Source organism: Myotis yumanensis, unplaced genomic scaffold (genome assembly GCF_028538775.1).
Source record: "Myotis yumanensis isolate MYYU_CA2020_CCGP unplaced genomic scaffold, mMyoYum1.0.hap1 SCAF_9, whole genome shotgun sequence".
NCBI classification, from domain to species: domain Eukaryota; kingdom Metazoa; phylum Chordata; class Mammalia; order Chiroptera; family Vespertilionidae; genus Myotis; species Myotis yumanensis.
In genome coordinates, this window is record NW_027223760.1 from 44689450 (window position 1) to 44713046 (window position 23597).

The window sequence follows — 23597 nt, forward strand, 5'->3', positions numbered from 1 at the left end:
AAACAAAAAACTCTATTCTGATTGTAAATCTGTGTGCAGCTGCCACCCTCCATTATTTTAAGATTTTTCAAGAAACTCCCTAGACTTCAGAAGATACATTTTTGTTTAAAACAAAAAGATTGTTCTAAAAATCTAACAGCTCCATGATATGTCTTAACACTGCCAGGGTAGGCCAAGCTATCTTTTATGTGGTGGGAAAGGCATTCTCTGCTTTTTTATTCATTAATGTTATTTATTCAACAAATATCTATTAAGTTTCTTCTAAATAACAAGTATCCTGCTAGACGCTATAGAATGCAAAAATCCTTCTTTCAATAAAAGAAGCCATATTTTTAGGGAAATCAATAGTAGTAATATTAACATTAATTACACACCTAAGATGCTCTATTGACTATGTATAGAATTTCTAGTCTAAAAGTTAAAAAAAAAAATTGTGACAAAAACATCTGAAAATCCTAATGATGTAAACCAAATTTGAAGTTTACTTACAGGGATTTTGCTTTTATATGAGATAGTGGCCGAAGATGATAAGGGCACCTCTCATTTGCTCAAGTTTTCATTTGAAAATGACAGTTGCATTGTAGACTCATGGGAGAATGGCATTAGTTTAAATAATTTTCTAGTATCACACACACATACGTATGCTGCTTTTTACTATGATCTCATTTTATACTCACAACAAACCTGCAAGCTACTCATTATTTCCTGAAATTCATACTGAGGTAACTGAAACCTTGAGAGTTTAAAACTTCTATATGATAAAAGCTGTTATTTGGGCTATGTAGTCTTCAAAGACTAATTTTTTTTTCCTATCACAAAAATAAAATGAATAAATGAATAAAACCTTCTAAAAAGAGTTTTTCCTTTCCTAATCTCTTCTAGAGATAACAGGAAAACAATGGAGACCAAAAGAGTTCTCCTATTTAGCCACAGCCACTTGATCAATGGAGGTGAGGGGAAATGCTCTCGCTCAGGCAGGATTTTATTTGGAGCCAATGTAATAGAACAGGTTAGAGAACATTAGAATTCTTAAAGCAATTTCTTACACATAACAGTGAAAGGTCAAATGTGAATTTTCAGGCAAAGAATATGAATTCAATCCTCAAAGCTCTGAGCTGGTATTACCATCAAGGAGATATGAAGAACAGCAATTGATTTTCTCTCTTCCTTTTTAAGAATCAGGGCACATATTCACAACCAGTAGAAACAAGACTACTACCTTGTATTTTCCTAGTGCACATCTCTCAGCTCCATTATAATTATTCCTCTACCATTCTCTGGGAATTGGGGTTCTGTATCATCCTAACTCTACATAAAAGTTAGCAGAGGCAGCTCAGAATTATGTGGTGTCTGGGTAAAGCCTAAGTAATTGGGGAAGCTGTGAGCATGGTGATTAATACCTCTGAAGTCAGGCAGATCTGAGTCTCAGTCCAGTCTCTGCTCTTCAACATCAATTGTGTTTCCAAATCTGTTGGTACCTTGTCGTCTATATCTTTATATGGGATAATAATAAATAATGCATCATAAGGTTAGTGGGAAGATTAAGGGAGTTAAGATGTATGAAATGCTTGGCTGATTTCTGTATCATAATGAGAGCTCAGTTGATATGTGTGTATCATTACAATAATAAAAATAATTTGATAGTGAACATCTATTTCTAAATAAACATGTTAATCTAGTCAGAATACTTGACACTTTACAGATGCACCTCTTGTGTGCATGAATGTAAAATTCTTGGCGTGAAAAAGTACATTTCCTCTCCTTGCACTCAAAATATTAATTATGAAAAGTAATTAACGACTACAGAATTCTTACTGAAGCGCAACATAAAAGGCCCACTGGCAATACCTAATGTTTTTAAATGACTTATTAAAATAACAGTCATGTTCAATTTATAATTCATTTTCAACCTTTTAATGAATCATTGAGGATGATTAATAAGAAGTTTTATATTATAAATGCTATTTTTTCTGTTAAGATTCCTCCTCTTCATAGGCAAAATGTGAGAAGAAAAATTTGAATAATTTTCAAATGAGCAAATCAATGATGATAATATTTTGTATGTCTGCTGTATTATTGTGAATCATTGATTTTTTTCTTATTTTTAAATTTACTGATATTTTTGCTCCTTTTATATTTATTCCATATCTCTAAATATATTTAAAGATTATGTAATTACTTAAGAAAGCAAATTTCACCTTCATTTGCCTTCAATTTTATTTGACCAGTAAAAGTATCCTGTTATTAAATAAAAAGGCAAGAAATTCTGAGTGCTTAACTATATCTGATGCTAGGAATAAAAGAAACAGAGAGGGGGAAACACATTAATTTTTCTTCCAGTAATTTTAAATTATTTTATTTTGTTTTATTTTTGTGGTAACACTGGCTTGTAACATTATATAAGTTTCAGGTGTGAAACATTATAATTTGACTTATGTGTATTACACTACATCAAGCTCATCAACTAGAATCAAGTTTCCACCTATCACCACACAATTGACCGCCTTTACTCATTTTGCCCCATCCCCCTCAACCCCACTTCCCTTATCATAACCAATGATCTGTTGTTTGCCTCTATGAGTTTTTTGTTTGTTTGTTCAGGTGTGGGGTTTTTTTTGTGGAATATAAAAAAAACAAGTATTCTTGACTAGTATGAACTAGGTAAACTCTATAGTAACAAAGTTATCACTCTATCACAATTTACAGTGCTTACCTCTTTACATGTAATTATCCAATGCTAGACTTTAAATTCTGAGGTAAAGACCCAGAAAGAAATTGATATTCAGAAATTGCTCAACAAGAGATTCTTGAATGTATGACTGCTTACTGATTAGTTGGATGGATGGATGGTTAAATGGATAGATGAATGGTTGGGAGGATGAGGCAGCTTCATACAATGGAAAGCATGGCCTGCTTTACCATTGACCTGATTTTCTATGTCATGTTATTACTAACATCATTTTCCCTTTTTGCTAAATGATAGCTTAGACTATATGATACCTCTTCTAGTGCGACCTTACCCTCCAGCCTTCTGTTACTTAGAGCTGATTCAATTGAGCTCATCTCCATAGACAGTTGATTTCATGCCTACCTCATACTGAGTAGTATCATGGGCCTCAGTTTTCAAGTTTTGACAAAGATTTCTAAGGAATCATTTATTTATTTTCCAATTTGATTCCTCTAACCCTACCCAACTCTTGGCATGTATTCTCCACTGCCTGATATTTCTACCCACAGGTCCCAGCTTCCCCATTTCTTATCCCCAGTGCTGTTGGCTTTATTCTCTTCTGATTTAGACAGATACACTAGAATAGATTGTTAACTCTATGTTTTGCTAATGGCATTTGTTCCCCACCTGTGCACTCTTGCTCTCTTCATAAGGGAAATGGGATATGCCCTGGGAATGTTCTTATTCCTGCCAAGAAAAATTAAGCAAGAAATGAGGGATGTAATTTAGTCTGATTACTTTGCAAAATGTGAACATTCAGATGAGATGGTATACAACTAAATATTGGTATAACTCTCTTATAATTATAACATTTTTTCCATTGAAAGGCATGTAATTTCATAATTAAAGTTTGTTTAAGAAATAAAAGATGTTTAGATGAAGATACCAAGAGTAACTGAAGAAGCCTCACTCCTGGTCATTGAGCTATTGTCATAAAATCATCTACATAATAGGATTAATAATAGGAAAATCCACTTTAATCACAGATTAAATTCTCAGTTATGACTTTTGCCCCACACCCTGTTAATAAAGCTGAGGCATGTTTAAGCACTGAGGTAGAGTTGCTTAATATCTAAGGCACACTGGCAGTTTTCTAAGGCTGTTGTAATAAACTAAGAACTATGGGTAAACCAAAGTAGTTCCTGATTCCAATCCAGTCCTTGAAATTATACTAAGAAAGGGCATTTAAAAAACCCTTGTAAGAAATAATGGCTTCCCTTGGTTCTAAGCCTACAACATCAAGATATTTAGCTCTACTTCAATGCTACAATCCTGCCTCAATTCTCAACAGCGACTACACTAGCAGGCTATTGTCCCTGTTCTTTGAGTAACTGGGTTTTAATCCTGAAATTAGAGTCAGTGTTATCAGTGGATACATCCTGTCCAATAGCTTTTATCCCCCACCCCCATTAGCTAAAATTTAACCAAATTCGTACTTCGACTGTTTTACATAGGCAATCCAAATATTTGATCTAGCTTTGTTGTTTATTAATGGCATACATGTCCTTCCTGCTCTTTACTATATGTGTTCGCCTCTTATATTGGACTTGAATTATTATTTTCCCATGTCACAATTAATTTCTCCATCACTTCACCCAACCCTATGAGAAACTGCCTAAATTTTTGTGCTTGCTTTCTTGTCTGGCCAGTGATGCTCCTATGATTTAGGTTCATGGCCTGGTTTCTTTTTGTAGAGGGTTAGTCATTTTGGAGAAACAAAGCTAAAACCCATCCTTTATTTTGGTCATCCATTTTTTATACTTTTTGGGTTTTTTTTGTTTCCTCTATGGGTCAGACATTCCTTTATGGCACGGGATAATAGAGAACTTGCGGAATGGTATGAGACATAAATATGTAAGCCACCATTATCCATTAATTTACATAATGCATATTAAATAAGCATCTATTCTGGGCTAGACAATATGTTCACATTGTGGACACAATAATGAATAAAACAGTTCCTGCCAGCAAAGGATTTATGGGAGCAATAGGCATGAAAACAGATCATTTGCTATTATATGGTATGTCTAGTCATTGAATTAAAAAGGGTAATATGGGAGCATGAATTGATACAAGATAACACTAATGATACAGGAAGGAGCTTGTGTGGTATAATAAGGGGATTGGCCTTAAAGGGAGATGGTAAAGCTCAGCTATTTATACCATGGGAAATAAGGATAGATTATTTTAATTCGAATTCCTCTTTCCACTTACTTACTCAGTGATCACCAGTGTGTAATCTCTAAGTGTTGGTTGATGCATCTGTAAAGTGTAGATTTAGATAAAACTTATTTTATAGGGTTTTTGTGAGGAATAAATGTGATAATTCACATACTTAGCCTAATACCTGGTGCATAGTTTATGCTCAATAAATATCCATCACTATTATTTTATAAGCAATGAGAAAATTCAAAAGGATTTTAAGAAGGGGAATGATGTGGTCAAAGCTCTGTTTGCAATAAAGCATAGTCAAAATTGTAAGGGTAAGAGTCTTAAAAATGTGATAAAACCATAAGTGATGTCTGTCAGGAACTAAGCCTTGTGGAAGAAGCTTAGGCTTGAGTTAGAGATTGTGGACAAATAAGGCTGTAGCTATAGTGAGAATGGAGGTCACCAAGGGCTGAAGATGAAATGGTGTGCCACACAAAAATGTAAGTGGTAATATGTAGAAAAGAAATGTCCGTGAAGGAGACGAGTGGGAGTGATCAGAGATGTGTTCGGTAATAAGTACCATAATGGAGACTTTCTCCTGGAAAAGTCATGGAGAGGCTCCCCAGGGGGGCAAAGAGCTGGGTATTGGGAAAGGAGTACACGCTCATTACTTTAACAAGGTCGGAAAAGCAGTATGTACAGTGAGAACAGCAAGTCCCAACAGTGAGGCTAAAATACATGACACATAAGGGAATGACAAAACACAATGTAATTAATGTCCCAATAAAAGATTGTAGCAGAGAGGCCTTGTAGTGTTTGAGAGGGGTCACTGAGTAGGTGGAAGAAACGGTGCTGATTATTCCAGGTAGGTGAGTCAGCAGAAGCATGAGCTGGAAACAGGTGGCAAGAAGGGGATGAGTAATGACCAGGATTCAGCTGAGGGCTCCTTTGGGCTAGTTCATTATATGTTTATTGATAACTTAGGGATAAGGCTGAACTGAAAGTTACTTCTCCATTGCCATGAATTTCCAAACGACAATGAGCCTAACTATAGTATGTCAGTCACAGTAAAATAAAATACCAACTTGAATAATATGATATCTGGTTATGTTATTAGAGAGAACTATAACCAACACTTTCTCTTTTTTCTTTTTAGGATTTCCCAGAAAAGGAGAAGTCCACAACAAAGGCCCTGGAGGATGTAAAGGCAAACTTTTACTGTGAATTATGTGACAAGCAGTATCACAAACACCAGGAATTTGATAATCATATTAATTCTTATGATCATGCTCATAAGCAGGTAAGGAAGAGTAAGAGAAATCCTTCATATTCTGGATTTATTCCTTCAGAACAGAATGTACCCATTTGACCTTGTTTATTATTGCCTAAGAAGCTGAGGTGAAACCATTGTATATCTTTCTTTTTTCTGAAACGTTGTGTTTTCTGTTTAAATATGAGTGAAATATGTTTTCCTAGAAGTAGCATAAAACCATAGGTGAACTTAGATATGATCTAAAGTAGACTGACATTTATTCCAGAATTATGTATAGGAGGAAACCAGAACCCAAAATAATAATGTCATATTCAAAAGCACCTAGCTAGTGATAGAACTACAACACTAGGCAGAATGGGACAGAATCTGTTATATTCTTTCAGGAGTTCCAAGGTGTAGGTTTACAGAATAGTAGTCTTTGGGGAGGAAAAACACTCTGAAGAAAAGGTTACGTTTTCCCAAGAATACTCTATTAGAAGAGTCAAAAAGGTTGTTTTATAAATGAATCATTGCAAAGAACCAAAAACTCAGGCAAAGCTGAGTGTCAATGACAGATGGAAACATTTTCTTTTTCTTAGCGTGTATGTTTGTGTGTGTGCATGCCTGAGTGTGTGCAGTCGTGTAGATCCTATATATGGCTGCTAATATTCTCTGTTTTAATCTCTCTGTGAAAGAGGCAGCTATTGTCTCCATCCTGTTAGATTTTATCTTTGCTGCATGAGGTATGGGAATATTGGCATTTATGAATTAGGAGTGTTAAATAGGACCATTAAGAAAGAAAGTCCACATGGCCAAAGGATTATTGCTAACAGTTGTAGGAAGGTGCACACTCTTGGTATCAAATGGACCAGATATTGGAATATGTGAGTAAGTTTTGTATAATCTAGACATAAAATATTTATTCACAGTGAACAACAATAAATAACTAGGCTAAGATCACTAATACTTATTGAGTGCATATCAAATGTATGGCCTTGGGAGATGGAAGATCGTTTCTGTCTTTAAAGATATGGCATGTGTATGCAATTGACTGTATTTCAGTGAAAAGAGCAAGAACAACGAGATAGATTATTTTAGAATTGTGATTTCCAAATCTTAGTGTGCATAATAGTCACTTTGGAGCTTGTTAATAATCCAGATTCCTAGATTCTCAGATACTCTAATTCAATAGCTCTGAGATATGTCCCAGGAACAAGCATTTTAAGATAATATAAAATGGAAATTTTCAAACATATAAAAATAAACTATGTGGCTACCATCCAACTCCAATAATAATAAGTTTTCTTTCATTTTTACCACCACCACTCAGCCTCCTTCACCTCCAACCACCAGGCACTATTTTGAAGCAAATTCTAGGCATCATATCTTTTCATCTGAAAGTATTTCAAGATATATAATAATGCTTAAACAACCTAGTCATTATCACATATAAAAATGAACAGTAATCTCTTTATATCAGTTAGGGTCTTATTTTCTTGGTTGTCTCATAAATGACATATGAATTTGGGTCAGTTGAAATCAGGATCCAAAAATATCTACACTTTGGATTGACATGTCTTTAAGTTTCTTTTAATAAACAGTTGACCCTTGAACAACATTGGTTTGAACTGAGCAGTTCCAATTATATGCAGGCTTAAAAAATAAATACACTAGAGAATTCTTTGGAGATTTGTAACAATTTGAAAAAATCTTACAAATGACCCATGTAGCCTAGAAATATCAGAAAAATTAAGAGAAAGATATGTCATAAATCTATAAAATATACGTAGCTACCTGTCTATTTTATCATTTACTACCATAAAATAGGTATGAATCTATTATAAAAAGTTAAAAGTTATCAAAACTTATGCACAAAACATAGACCATACATGGGGTAATTCATAGTTAAGAGAATGTAAACAAATGAAAAGATACAGTATTAAAACATAACTGCAAAAATATAACTATAGTACATACGGTGTACTGGTATAATAATTTTGTAGCCACCTCCTGATGCTATTGTGGTAGACACATGTGTCTCCAGTATGTGCTTAAATCGCCTTACGACGTTAGTCATCTCTGCATGAGTAATTCTCCCCAGTAAATGGTGTACATAGTAAAAAGGGATCTCTTGGGGTTCTCCCGTATTTTTCATCATGTTTAGTGCAATGCTGTATCCTTGAGTAACACCAGGGGACCTATGCAAAGTGCCCCTAATGGTTCTGAAAATACTCCCAAGAAGCAAAGTCTTGATGTTGCAATGAATTTTTTAATTTCTTGGTATGTAACATAAGTTGAGGTCTGCAGCTGCTGTTGTCCACCATGTCAAGATAAATGAACCCAGCATAAGGACCACTGTAAAAAAGGAAAATTTATTAAGCCATCACAGCAACTATGCCAGCGGGTGTGACCTTTCACTTTTTGCAAAATACCTTTTTATCTCCTATTAAAAATTCAGTTTTTATGTGGGTGCAGGATTGCTAAGTAAAGCATATGTATAGACTCAAATATGATTGGAAAAAAAACAACAAAGTTATTATATGACAACTTAAAGCAAAAGGAAGGTTAAAGGTTCTAAATCTGGAGAACTTTATGTCAGCAAACAATGGTTTGATAATTTTAGAAAGAGGCTTGGCTTTAAAAATGTCAAGATAACAAGAAAATCAGCTTCTGCCAACCAAGAGGAAGCTGATGAGTTCCCAATGAATTAAGAAAATCATTGATGAAAAGGATATTTTCCTGACCAGGTGTTTAATGCAGATGAAAGTTCCCTATTCTGTAAAAAACAAAACAAAACAAAAATGCCACATAGGACATTTATCAGTAAGGGAGAGAAGTAAGTACCAGGATTAAGGCAGGAGGGAATAGGCTAACTCTACAGTTTGTGTAAATGCAGCCGGGTTTATGATCAGTATTGCCCTTATCTATAAAGCTGCTAACCCATGAGCCTTAGAGGGAAAAGATTGAACACCAGCTGTCAGGTTTTGGTTGTACAACAAGGAGGCCTGGACAATGAGAATCCTTTATCTGGATTGGTTCCATCGATGCCTTATCCCAAAGTCAGAAAGTACCTTGCCAGTAAGTGACTGCCTTTGAAGTTATTTTATATTGGACAAGCTCCTGGCCACCCAGAACCCCAGGAGTTCAACACCAAAAGGTCAAAGTGGTGGCATAAGGAAGAAGAAGGTAAATGGTGGCAGAAGGAGACTTGATTTTGGGAGGTGAACACATAATACAAAATACAGATGATGTATTATAGAATTATATACTTAACACCTAGACAATTTTATTAACCAATGTGACCCCGATACATTCAACAAAAATTAAAGCAAAATAAACAATATTGCTATCCCATGAGCTCTTCCTTAATCACTTATTTCTCTAAATTCCCACAGTGATTTTAGTGTGTGTGTTTGTGTGTGTGTGTGTGTGTGTGTGTGTGTGTGTGGTCTTTTGGATACTCTTTATACAGTATCATGTCTTCTGCCAACAATGACTGTTTTACTTCTTTATTTCCAATTTGGATGTCTATAACATGGACAAATTTGCTCCATAAATTCAGGGAGCCCATAATCTAACTGAGGAGAGACATACATGTTAATATATCTTTAAAATATGTTGATTTTCCTGTCCTAGATATTGTATACCTAGGATACTAAGAGAGCATACAAAAGTGATTTTAAAAAGAAGAAGAGATGACAAGTGAACTGGACTTCTTAAAGAATAAATAGAAGTTAACCATGTCATCAAGAATGATAGGCCCTTTATGGTAGAAAACCTATAACCAAGCCTTGGGGGCCATTAGAAAGCATGATCCATTTAGATAGAAACTGCAAAAGATTCACTGTGGCCACTAAAGTCACCATCAGTTTCTTGGTGAGCTCTTTAAGATAACTTTGAAACTGCTTCTCATTCCTCTCATTCTTATTTTGTAATAGGTCTTGCTTTCCTTATTTATTTTGCATTCTCTTTTATCATTTCTATTTAATCTCATTCTTGAACATTTGCATGGGCCTTCTGACTGGATTTCCTGCTTCCAGTATTTCTTTTGCTCCAAACCAAACTTTTTATTTATGGCCACAGTAATCTTCCCAAATGACCCTATTTATATGATCACTCCCCTACTTGGAAATCTTCAATGGGTGATTGAGTTTTTAAGGAGTCAGAACACAGTCTGATTCTTGCTTCCATGTCCAGATTTATCTCCTGCAACTCCAGAATTTCCCAAAAGATGCCTTATGCTTTCCCACCTGCTCATCTTGGCTCATAATTCTCCCTCTGCCTGGGTTGCCCTCCCATCTTGTGGCTGTATTTCAACATATGCTTCTGTATATTTAATGCATAGGTTGGTAACATATCTAGATATTAAAAGATCTGAGATCCCATGGTAAGCTGATTTAGCAGTATTTTCCAAAGTTCCTTTGATCAAAACTTATTAAAATGTTGTGCTGATTTTTGTACATGCTGCCAACTTTGGAAGATATTGAAATAATTAAATTTGTTGTAGACTTGGTAATAGTGCTTCCTTGGATAGTATTGAAATATTTCTGTCTAAAGATTTATTTTGGCACTAAATATTTTGAAAATTACCTGAATTTTAAGTGGAGCTGAGTGTACAATTTCCCTTTTAAATGAAATCAGTTTCATTTAAAAGGGAAATTTTCTGTACAGAAGAAGAAATATGCACTGAAGTCAAACATGAAAAAGTCTTTTGTTTTTCAAATTCCAAAGCTAAATATATCTATCGGGTTCTTGCTTCAGTAAGGGCTTTTCTTGATTGTGATGATTATTTTAATGATGATAGCAGAGATTGGCCGAGAGTATTTTTGGCCTGAATAATGTGAACAGTTTCCTTAATTTTATTTTCCATGTGGATTCAGACAAAATATCTGGCCTCTTCTGTTGAACTTCCAACAATATGGTCTTTCTAGTATACTCAGAAGTGAATCCAAAATCATATGGAGTTAATTCTGTTACTCATTAATAGAACAGCTTAGAACTAGAAACAATGCATTCTGAATTTTTCTTTCTACTTTCCTCCCCAAATTTGTAATTACTCAGGATCCTTCAGTTTAATAAGTTATTTCTAAAGCCTTTATAAATTTTGTCTCTAAATATCAGTATCATGTAATAATATTTTATTATAAAGATTATATTTTTCATAGATTTATTATAATTGAGAAAAATAAATCAATATTTAATTAATTAATTAATTTTTAAAATCTTTATTGTTGAAAGTATTACATATGTCCTCTCTCCCCCCCATTGACCTCTTCTAGTCAGCCTCCACAACATCCAACCCTCCTGCCCCAGGCTTTCACCACCCTATTGTCTGTGTCCATAGGTTATGATGGATTATGCATATATGCATACAAGTTTCTTGGTTGATCTCTTACCACCACCTACCCACCCCCTACATTTCCTCTGAGGTTCCACAGTCTGTTTCATGATTCTATGTCTCTATATCTATTTTGTTCTTCAGTTTATTTTGTTCATTGAATGAGATAATGTGATACTTAATTTTAAAGAATGAAGTAAAACAGTCTGAGATTGTACCTCTAATTAATTCCATTAGACATTTAATATTTTTAAATAATTTGATAAAAAATTTAAAATATTTTTCTTATGTATTGTTTGTAGAGAAAGATAGCTTATCAGCAGCCAGCTGATTTTTTTTATTCTTAAATAAGGGGAAAATGAATTTTTAGCTTTGACAACCCCATTCCATGTATAACTTAGGTTTTAGGAAATAATTCAATTGTTTTAGCTATCACCTTGAAGTTCATATAATTCCTGGTAACTTCTGAGCATTAATACTAAAGCAATTTGAATAGGTATTCAAATGTTAATAACTTGGATACAGACAACACTGTAATGATTAATATGGCTAACATGTCAGTAGCAAGTAATTCCTTGTGAGATGACCTACAAGTCATAACCCCTTTCTCAAGACTGTTAGCTGCACAAAATAGCAGACATATGTCGTAGCTATATCTTTACAAACACAGCTCCTAGGACAATGGAGACTAAGGAGAAAGTAAATGGGACTACATCAAAATAAAAGGCTTCTGCACAGCAAGAGAAACCATCAACAAAACAACAAGAAAGCCCACTGCGTGGGACAACATATTTGCCAATGATATTTTCGATAAGGGTTTAATCTCCAAAATTTACAGGGAACTCATACAACTTAACAAAAGGAAGATAAACGATACAATAAAAAAAATGGGCAAAGGATCTAAATAGACACTTTTCAAAAGTGGACATACAGAAGGCCAAGAGACATATGAATACATGCTCTAAGTCACTAATCATCCAAGAGATGCAAATCAAAACAACGAGATACCATCTCACACCTGTCAGAATGACTATCATCAACAAATCAACAAACGACAAGTGCTGGCGAAGATGTGGAGAAAAAGGAACCCTCCTGCACTGCTGGTGGGAATGCAGACTGGTGCATCCACTGTAGAAGACAGTATGGAGTTTCCTCAAAAAGTTAAAAATGGAACTCCCATTTTACCTCGTAATCCCACTTCTAGGAATATATCCTAAGAAACCAGAAACACCAATCAGAAAGGATATATGCATCCCTATGTTCATAGCAGCACAATTTGCAATAGCTAAGATTTGGAAATAGCCTAAGTGCCCATCAGCCAATGAGTGGATTAAAAATCTTTGGTACAACCACACAATGGGATACTATGCTACTATTAAAAAAGAAGGAACTTTTACCATTTGCAACAGCATGGATGGAACTGAAGAGCATTATACTAAGCAAAATAAGCCAGTAGGAGAAAGATAAATATTACATGATCTCACTCATATGTGGGATATAATGATCAACATAATTGGATGAACAAGAATAGATCCCGAGACAAATGGGGGTGGAGGGGGATGTTAGAGAGCAACCAAAGAACTTGTATGCATGCATATTAGCATAACCAATGGACCAGTGAGGGCTTGCCTGGGGTGGGAATGGTTGGGGAGGGGTTCAACTGGGGGAAAAGGAGACACATGTAGACTAATAATAATAATAAAAAAAGCTGTTAGCTGCAAAAGGGTAATACTAGAACAAAAAATACACATTCTTACTGGCAGCAGAAGTCTCTTCTGCCCCAGAGACATTCTGGCTCATCTTAATTTAGAAAAAAACAAATGAGCTGAATCCCCATACAATTAACCCATAAAAATATTTGCAATAACAAAAACAAAACCACTTGCAGATCCTCCACACATTAAGCTTAATCCTCCTACTCTTTGTTTGCTTCACAGTGGGATTTATTTTCACTCAGGAGGAGCACTGCACTTGTCAAGCCTGGATTTGAGCTCAAACTGATTCACTCTTAAAATATTGTTTTAGATTCTCCCATCTCTTCCTGCTCAGGATAAAATAACAAAACAGAAATATGTTTGTCATCTTGTCTCCAAGAGGAAAAGACGCCCAAAACTCCTAAATGAATTAAACCCAATTACCTCTTGCTTTACTCCTACAATTTGGTTTATATTTTCTCCATATACTGTCTAAATTGGCCCAATAATATATTCGGCATATGTTTAAGTTAGTAGTCCTCTCAATGTGACAACAGCACTTCAAAGTCCAGTTGATTTGTAAGATCAAGATTGAAGAAATATGGACAGGAGTATCTGAAATGAACCGTAATTGTTGGTAAAATAAAATAATATTTATCTCCTGTGGTGTTTTACATTCTATAAACCCAGCTTTCTGGTATATAGACAAGATGTAGCAAAAATAGGTTTATAGTTGTGAGTACAGGAAACAGTTTATTTTTTGTTTATTTATTAATTATTAATTATTAATTATTTATTAATTATTGTGTTATTTTCCACAATATTTTCTACAATTGGCATGTCACTCTGTCCTACATCAGTATATTCACCCATCATTGATTAATCACCTTTTCCCCAGTTTTACTGAGAAATAATTGGCATACATCACTGTGTAAGTTTAAGGCATATAACATGGTGGTTTGATTTACATATCTTATGAAATGATTACCACAATAGGTTCATCTAACATCCATCATCTCATATAGATACAATATAGAAAATATTTCTCCTTATGGTGAGAACTCTTAGAATTTACTCTTAACAACATTCCTATATATCATATAGCAGTATTAACTATAGTCATCATATCAGCTCATCTTCACCTTGGGAGTCTGCATAGCCTTATCTGTTATTTGAATATCTTTCCTCCCTCCCTTCATCCCTTCTTTTTTCCTTTCTTCTTTTCTTCATTACTTTTCCCCTTCCTTCCTTTTTTTCTTTATTCGTGGGCCAATGCCCCTTAAATTTCTCAGTAAAGTAGGATCAATGTAACCTTCCTCAGAGTGTTGTGAAACATTAAAAAAATGCATGAGAAACCCTAACCCAGTGCCTAGAATATAGTAAGTACTCAGTAGAGCTGATAGAGGCATATTTCATAAGGGAGGCTAGAGGGCCATTTCTCAAGAATATTTTGTGAGGGATTCTTTCATCAAATGGGTGGCTAAACTGAAGGATCTCTAACATATCTTTATCTCTGAAATTATGATTATATAAACCTGTAGTCAATTATAACTTTCTCATTTAATTTCATCTTAGGCCTAGACTAGGAAGTGAGACAAAAACAAATGCTGTTAGTGATAGGTCCCTGGAGCCTTACCATCTCATTGGCCTTTTACTTTCTGAACACAACTTAACAAATTCGCTTTGATGTATGTCACACGTCAGATACCATGAAAAACTACACAGTAGAGTCTTGGCTCTTTAGCACGTATATGCTTGTAGCCTTTGTAAATCCATTCGTTTACTTTTCCTAGCCTATTTTTTAGATTTTCTAATTTACAGTCTAACTTTTTGATAATATTTCAGCATATTATGACAGCTCCATGCTGAATGAATTGTGCATGAAATTAATCTTACAATGTTTAATATCAGCTTCTATTATCCCATTGTTCAAGATTTACAATTGGCTATATTCTTCTTATCTAGTAAGTATTATTATCTGCTGCATATCTGGCACTAGATGAGCTCCTCGACAGAACAATATGTATTAACTGCTGGTAATTTAAGTAATAACTTTATGTCCATTATAGTCAAATAGCCAAAATATTGCAGACTTGTAGGTTGCAACTGAGCTCACTGCCTACACTAGTTAATGATAAGTCAGAGGTTAGAAAACAGAGTAGTACTTAATGAGTAGATCAGTTTTAATTTAGTAGTTCTCTCCTATTTTCATAGAATTCTTCAAGTCATATATGGCATTTGTTCAATAATTTACTCCTTAAGTTATTTGTTTAAAAATCATTTGTTCTAGGTACTGTGTATTCTCTTGATTTAAAAATAAGTAACCACTTCCAATTTCTGGCCTATCATGTATGGAATTTGGGGGTTTGACACTCTCATCTGCATAACTAGACAAAAACTGAGCATCCTGAAATCAACAGATGATCTTAGATCCAGAACTGAGGATAGAGGGTGATTGTCTCACCCAAAATGGGAAAAACTGACAGGTTGATACAGAGAATCACAACTTACCAAAGCTGAAGTGTAGGAATTCTAGGGGAATCAGCAGTTGTGTAGGAAAAGCTAACCTATAACTAATGAATTGCTGGAGGCTCATTGTGGACAAGTTTGATTTAAAATTCTGGTGGTGAGAGGGCAGCCTTAGGCAGGTCACCATGCTTTTCTGACTTTTTCCGCTGGAGCCCTATTTCACTCTTATAGTGAAAATGGGAGGGGAAAATCCCCTTGTGCTACTGTCAGAAGGCGAAGAAATGTAGTCATTTTAAAATGTGTCAGAGAATTCTGGTGTTCTTAAGATCTGCCTTCAATAAAAATATTTTCCAGGAAAAAAATTTCTAACAAATATTGAGGATGGAAAATATCCATCTCCCTGTTTAGCCTTCCTAATAGTAACAGTGGTGAGGAAGGGACAGACCAGGCCTATGAAGCACTTGTGGAAGTCATAGCCCAGCAGATCACTAAAGACTAATCATAGTCTTGAGTGAGATCTAACCATAGGACTACAGAATACCTCACCTCCTCCAGCCAGCACTTCCCACCACACCAATGGAGCTCCTACCAAACAATAGAAAATACAACAGAAAGAACAGCATATCTCCAACCTTACTTAAGAAGTCTATAGGGAAGCCCTAAGTCAATAGAGGAGATAAAAACATGGGGAAAAGGACAATAAATAAGAACAGATGGGTAATATAAACAGATATATGGAAACTCTAATAAAGAATTTTTTTAAAGTGAGAAATCAGAAACTGCAGCAGAAATGAAATGCCTCTGAGGCATTCAATAGGTTGGACATGGCAAAGGGGGAAATGAGTGAACTTAAAAACATGTAGATAGAAACTCCCAAACTGAAAGGCAAAAAGAAAATAAATAGTGAAAAAGGGAGAATATTAAAGAATTGTGGGAAAATTACAAAAGGTGTAAAATACATGTAAGGTATTACAAGAAGAAGGAGGAGGAGGAGGAGGAGGAGAGAAGAAATCACACACACACACAGAAAAACACACACTGAGAATTTCTCAAAAGTAATTATTAACAATAAATTAAAGATTCAGGAAGCTCAGAAACAAAATATTTAAAAAAACCCACACCTCAGCATGTTATATTCAAACTCCAGAAAAATCAAAGACAAAGAGAAAAACTTGAAAGAAGCCAGGGGTTGAGGGGAAGCACCTTAGATATAGAAGAGCAAGGGTAAGAATTACATTGGACTTATTTTCAGAAACCATACAAGCAAGAAGAGTGGAGTGATATATTAAAGTGCTGAAAGAAGAAATAACCAGTCTAGATTTCCATAGAATTACTAGAAATGCCACAATAAAATAGATCAATGCAATGCTTGACTCAATAACATACTACTTCTATAATACAGCTTTTAAAAAAAAAAAAAGCCTATGTATAATAGAATCCTTATCATTCTATTTTCTATTGGAGTATCAGTTTTCCAGCTAATCAAATATTATCAGATGACAAACCTAGAAATTAAAAAGATAGTCGAGTACTTTGACACTCTACTAGAAATTGCTATTTGATCTGTGCTGAGAAATATGGAAAAGTCTGAATCTTAAAAACTCTTAAGTTATAAAACTTTCATGAGGATTAACAGGCATAGTATATTGAGGTTTAATTTCTTATACCATAGCCAACTCTTCTTTATAGAGTCAAAAGCTAAAGAAAATTAGCAAAAAAGAGATTTTTCACAAAGTAATGGTGATAAAAGTGGGCTAAATTTATATTGAAAGTCTGAATGATCCTCTGAATTTATGGAAGTCCATATGTTCAATGCATCATTAAGGAGACTAAAATACATTTGAGATTCAATTTTGAATAAGTTAATATGCATAAATTTTGAACAGTGTAAAAGCTACCCTTTACAAAAATCATTCTGGATCCACACATATAATTGAAAAAATAGAACACCTTAATTAACTAAAATACTAACAGTGATGGTTGCCTATTCTTTAGGACAGTTTTTCTTTTTAAACAACAACTATGAATATGTAATATATTCTTCTGCAGGAAAAGACAAAACCAAACCAAACTGATGACCATCTTAGTTTAGGCCAAAATAGTGTTTTGAAGAATTGAACAATTGGCTGCACTGAAATGAAATGGTTTTCTTTTAATGCTTTCCACCATGTCTTTGAACAGAACATGTTTAATATGTACTAAATAGTCATTAGGAAATAAAAATTTTAAGATATTTTTAATCTAAACCACCTTTCAAAACCATTCTCTCAAATTGTTTAATTTGGAACTACATATCTATTTCTAAAGCTGATTCCCAAGTTTTGTAGCTTCTCAAATACAAATCAAGTTATAATATGTAGTTTAATTCATTTACCAATGACCACAATGAGTAAATTGTTATTATTTCTCAACCTTCAAATTTAAATAAATTCAACCAATATGTATTTAGACCCTACTGTTTGCAAAGATATCAATGTGATTCAAGAAAAAAAAAAATGGAGTAAGGTGTGTCTCTAGGCTACAGGAAGCTCATAAATGTATGATGACCAATAAGCCAGTTTCATTTTTGAAACTTGTAAAGTCTTGAGCAAACTGTGGAGATGCCTACAAAAGGGAGATGAGAAGGGAGAGTAAGTAAGACAAATAATTCTCATATACTCAGCCAAATATTATGAGAATTACAAGATTATCTATGATGATTGAAAGAAAGCAGAGCAAGATAAATATTCAATTCGCTAATGCAAAGCAAAGTTCCACCCATACATACAGAGAAAATAATTGATTCTCTCTTAAGATAATTAAAAGTGGACCTTTCTAATTTATCTGAAGTATATGTAACTAGTCACTTAGTATTATTTGAAATTTGCATTTTATTATATTCATTTCTTGGCAAACTATAAGACTTTCAGGATCCTAAACTGTAGTGATATTTAAATTATATTCATGTATATGAGAATAAAATATGTATAACCATTTATAATTTTAGCTTTATAAAATACTTCTCTTAGATTTCAGATTTGGTGCTATTACAGAAGAAAATGAACGTGGCTTATATTAGTAAATTATATCTCACAATATACTTTTTGCATTTCCATTGAAATGTCCTGATCAGTAATTTTAGAATCTTCCAGTCTTGTTTTTAGGGTTAGAATATTGTTTTCTAATTAATTAACTAATTAATTAGTTCTTAAATTTCAAATCTGTTTTTCAGACATTGTGTGTTAAGCATTACAAAGGATTTTAACATTGTTAAGGACATAAAGGTAACGTGGAAAAGTAGGCAGAATGCCAGACCTGAAACTAAAACTGTGACTCCATCACCAATGAGCAGTGAAAATTATGTTCAGTTTACTTAGATGTAAAGTTGAGTTCCTAGATCCTTTCTATGCACCTAAGAAATAGGATGTGATGATGATGAGTTAAGGTGAGGAATGTTAAAGTACTCCATAAATTTTCAAACAAACATGGCTCTATTGTCCTCACCTAAACTTTCTAAGCAAGTCCATTTGCATAGTATTCTAGCTCTATGCAGAAGGTGCAGAAATAGCCCAAAAAAGCTGGGGTGAGGTAGCCAGTGACTTCTAAGCCTGAGTCAGATCTTCACGACCTTCTGTTCAGAGTTGAGTACGCTATTAAACCACAGTGCATATGGACCGCTGCTTTGCTACACTATGCTCTCAGGGCACTTACAATCCAGGTGGAGTAAACAGAGAAAAAAAAATGTAATAAGAATAAATGGTTTAAAACCACTTATCAAGTTTTACCACGAATAAAGTATTAATTGACAAACAATGAGTTGAGAAAATGGGTACTTTACACAGAAGGCTAACTCAAAGAAAGCTTTTATTTATTTATTTTGCAAAATATTAGAGACCTGACCTGAGTATATCTGTCAATAGAGGAAGAAAAGCGGGGGGGGGGGGGGGGGGTGTCAAGATGCGAGGGCAGTTGGGGGATGAGGAGAGTGGGGTAGTAGCTCAGGAAGTTTTTAGTAAAGTGGGATTAGACCAAAGCACCAGCAAAGCAGACTTGAAAGGAGGGGAGGGGCAGAACTCTGAGAGCAAGGACATTAGTAAAAGAATGTTTATAGAAACTCACATTTTAAAGTATGGAAGGGGAAGATGAAGCTACTTATGTCTTAATATCTTTACTTTAGTAGACATTTACTGAACATACATACCTAAATCATGAAACGAGTAGTTCTTCAAACAAAAGATTATGATCCATTAGTGGGTCATGACTGATTGATTATTGGGTCATCAAATCATTTCAGTTGGCTACAACTAATATGTTCAAAATAAAATAGAATGAAACAGAATATATCAGAGTGTACTATATAGTGTAAGAGTAAACTCTATTTCATCAAAGTTTGTTGAAATTAAATGTATAAGAATGAGTGTCCGGGGTCATGACATACAATGGATTTCCTTCTATGAAGTGTAATAATAAAAAAAAAAAATCCAAAAGCCACAGAATTGGAGAATCTCTATGAACTAAAGATGTTGCCAAGACACAAATAGAGCTGGGATACAATGTGCTGATTGAGATTTATACTGGGCTAGTCAGTACAATGCCCTGCCTTTCTCCAGTGGTACCCAGGAAGCCAGAAGCACAACTAGTGAAAGGAGCTAGTGATGGTGCTCAAAGATTAGAAATTGGACCCAGTGGAGGCAAAATTGTCAGGGAAGTGAATATGACCTGGTGGTTGTAGAGGCTAGGTCTAAAGTGGCAAACCTAAGATTCCAGACTAGTGCAGGGTAATCATCTATTTCTAAACAGTTTTAGCTGCTGGAAAATATATTTTCCATTGAGCCTTCATTTCCGTTTCTTTTAATGTCTACCAGTAATATCTCTGATTCTCTTTTGTAGAGCCACACTATGACTCTAATCACTTCTGTACAATACAAAGCTTTATGTATTTGAAATAGCTGTTGTCATTTGTAACTATTTGGGTCTAAATGTAGTTTCTCAATCTAAGTCTCGGATGCCCAGATACTGGTAAAAGGTGGTATAAGAAATTAGTCAAACTCTCTGAGCATGGTAAGGGGCTGGTTTGTGCAGAACAGAATCCAGTGAGTTTGAGGGTGCCAGGAGTATATGGAATAGGTATGTGGATCAGCAAAAGGTAAACATATATGCAAAATAGGAAACAAAGTGGGACCCACAGCATCATTGTCTGAACTCTTCCATCTCACTGAAGTGGCGCTGAACCTTGAGGGAGGGCCTGGCACTCTGGAGGTCAGGAGCATGGCGCTTTTACACCCTAATTCAGCTTTTCTCATTGGGTTTTCAGGCTTTCTCATATCCTCAGAGCAGAATAGCATTTTGACTTTTCTGAATTCTGTTCTCAGTCAGGGTACTGGGCTAGTCAGTACAATGCCCTGTTTTTAAAAAAATAGATATCACTGATTGGTTTATTGTGTTTGTGAACATGGAAGGTATTTATCAGCTGAATTTCAAATTAAAAGTATTCTGATATGTAAGCTGTTTTTGACAGACTACTTCTGTGGTTGGTTATAGTGATAGACCCATTTATCCACAGAGAAAATACACAGATCAGTTTAGTTATACCTGTATGTTCACTGACATGGAGAAAAGCAGTTTGCTTATACTTTTATTAGATTTATAAAATGTGGAGTTTCTTGATATAGATAGGTAGATAGATAGATAGATAGATAGATATAGATACATATAGATATACTAATAAAAGGATAATATGCTAATTAGAGCAGACATCTTCTTCCGGACACCCATCCAGACGTTGATCTGGACAACGCCACAGAAGCTGCGAGGCCCAGGGGTTCAGGCCTCACAGCCACTATGGCTGACAGTGGCTGCAGCAGTGGGGTGATGGGGGCGGCGCCTTTCCCTGATCAGCCAGGTCGCCTCCCACAGAGAGAGGCCAGACTGCAGCTTAGGCCCGTTCCCCATGGCTCTGGGACTGTGAGAGGGGGCAGGCCGGGCTGAAGGACACCCCCCTCGCCCCCGCCCCCAGTGCATGAATTTTAGTGCATCAGGCCTCTAATATATATATATATACACTTTGACTGATATTTTTTATTCCAGTGGTTATAAAAATGTATTGAAATTTTTAGAAGTTTTTGAGATTATTTTCAATGAGTGTTTAATATTGGGCAAGCACATTCTCACACTTGTAAATCATATTTAAATTCTAAATTAAAATTAATACTTCTCCATCCTTGTGATTGTAAATTACTCATGAAATAGGGATGAAATAACAATTCGTCAATTATATCTTGAATAAAATGTTCTGGTTTCTAATTATTAATATGTTTGAAAGGAAACCCTTTTAAACATATTACCTTGCAAATCATCATATGCAAACTGTCATTTTGTAAGTAGGAAACTAAGGTATATAGATGTTCAACAATTTTCAAAGTCGTTTTGCTAGTTAGTACTGGCAGACCTAGCCTTGGTTTCCAGTCTGAATATATACTTTCTCTTTCTCCAGTTTTGGAGAGCTAATTCTGAATTATTTCTAGAAGGGATGTGTCTATAAATTCCTTCATGCTTATGGGAGCTTTGCCTATAATTATTTATTTATCTTTATGGATTTGAAAGAGAGAGGAGAAGAGAGAAAGAAGGAGAGAGAGAGAGAGAGAGATTTATTGTTCCACTTATTTATGCATTCATTGGTTGATTCTTCTATGTGCCCTGACTAGAGATGGAATCTGCAACCTCTAGGGTATTGGGATCATTCTCTAATCAACTGAGCTATCAGGTCAGGGTCTGACTATGATTATTCATACACAGCCCATTGTGGGATGAAAGGCCTTTCCCCTCTCTTCTTTTTCTGTTGGAAGTGTGTTTTGTGTTGCTAGCATTAAGTCTTATGGCCATATTTTTAAAGTGAAAAATCATTATATAGTCGACTATGTATCTCTTCTCAACCTAAATAACCTCTGCTATTTATAATTTAGAAATAAATTTTCTCCTCGCTGACCTGTCTTGCTTGATTTAGAATTAACATTGTTCTTATATTTTCTGCCTAAACTCTTTATTTTATATTTGGTACAACTAACTGCTTTTTTCTTTACCTTAGTTTTATTTTTTTTCTGCTCTCATATCCGCCTTCTTCAGCTCTCCACTCCAAGCATTAATATTAGACCACAGACTCAAACCTTGTGGGCAGAGCATGATTTTTTGTGCATCACTTAAAATCTTCCCATTTCATTATTATCTATAATTGCTTTATCCACTGGTTTTAACGGGGTAGGCCTTCACTATTTTAAAACATGCTTATTATATTCTTTTAACGATGTGAGAGACTTAACTAGTTATAGCCCATTTCTAGTTGTGCTTTATTTTTTATTTAGATTTTAATTACACTCTAAACTGTACAGTACCTGTAGCAGATGCTGACAGTGTCCTGTCCTCATCACTGAGTCCTTCCAGGGTCTTTGGTTTTCTCCCAATTGGCAGGAGCTACACCTCTGTGCCTGAGTCATTTGCTTTCGTTTCTCTAACTGAAACTATGGAAGGCCATTCTATCTTATGTATAAGAGGTAAGAGGCTGGACCTGGACTAGCACCACCCCACCTCCAGGATTCCAAACCAGTGAATCTACTGAGTATAAATATCCCGGTCCCTTTCTCCGTATACAGAAGAATTCTGAGGCATTGATTTCATCCCTTTTCAAGTACCTTCCATGTTGCTTACTAGCACCTAGTTCAATACACACCCATCACCGGCCTTCTTTCCTTCTTGAACCCCTACCTCATGCCTGCCAGTGTTTCCCGGCCTCCCAAGTGTCCTACTTGCCCTTTAACCTTTGTCTCAGAGTCTGCTTCACTAATATTCTTTATAATTATTCTTCTTTCATTTATAAGGAAGTAAAGATATCTATATTGGCGGAGAATTAAATAAATGTATAGATCCTGACTCATAGTAAAACTCTAATACCATTGCATCTAGTCTTTGTTTTTAATGTTATCTTTGTCTGCA

The 23597-nt window shown here is 34.9% G+C and overlaps 1 protein-coding gene across 1 annotated transcript in view; it reads left to right on the forward strand.

Annotated features, from left to right (window-relative positions):
- The window catches only part of ZNF804B (zinc finger protein 804B), a 392449-nt gene that overhangs the window by 308962 nt on the left and 59890 nt on the right, over positions 1 to 23597 (forward strand). Inside the window, exon 2 of the mRNA XM_070425107.1 lies at positions 6036 to 6179. Within this exon, the coding sequence (XP_070281208.1) occupies positions 6036 to 6179 (144 nt within the window). The remainder of the gene's footprint in view (positions 1 to 6035; positions 6180 to 23597) is intronic.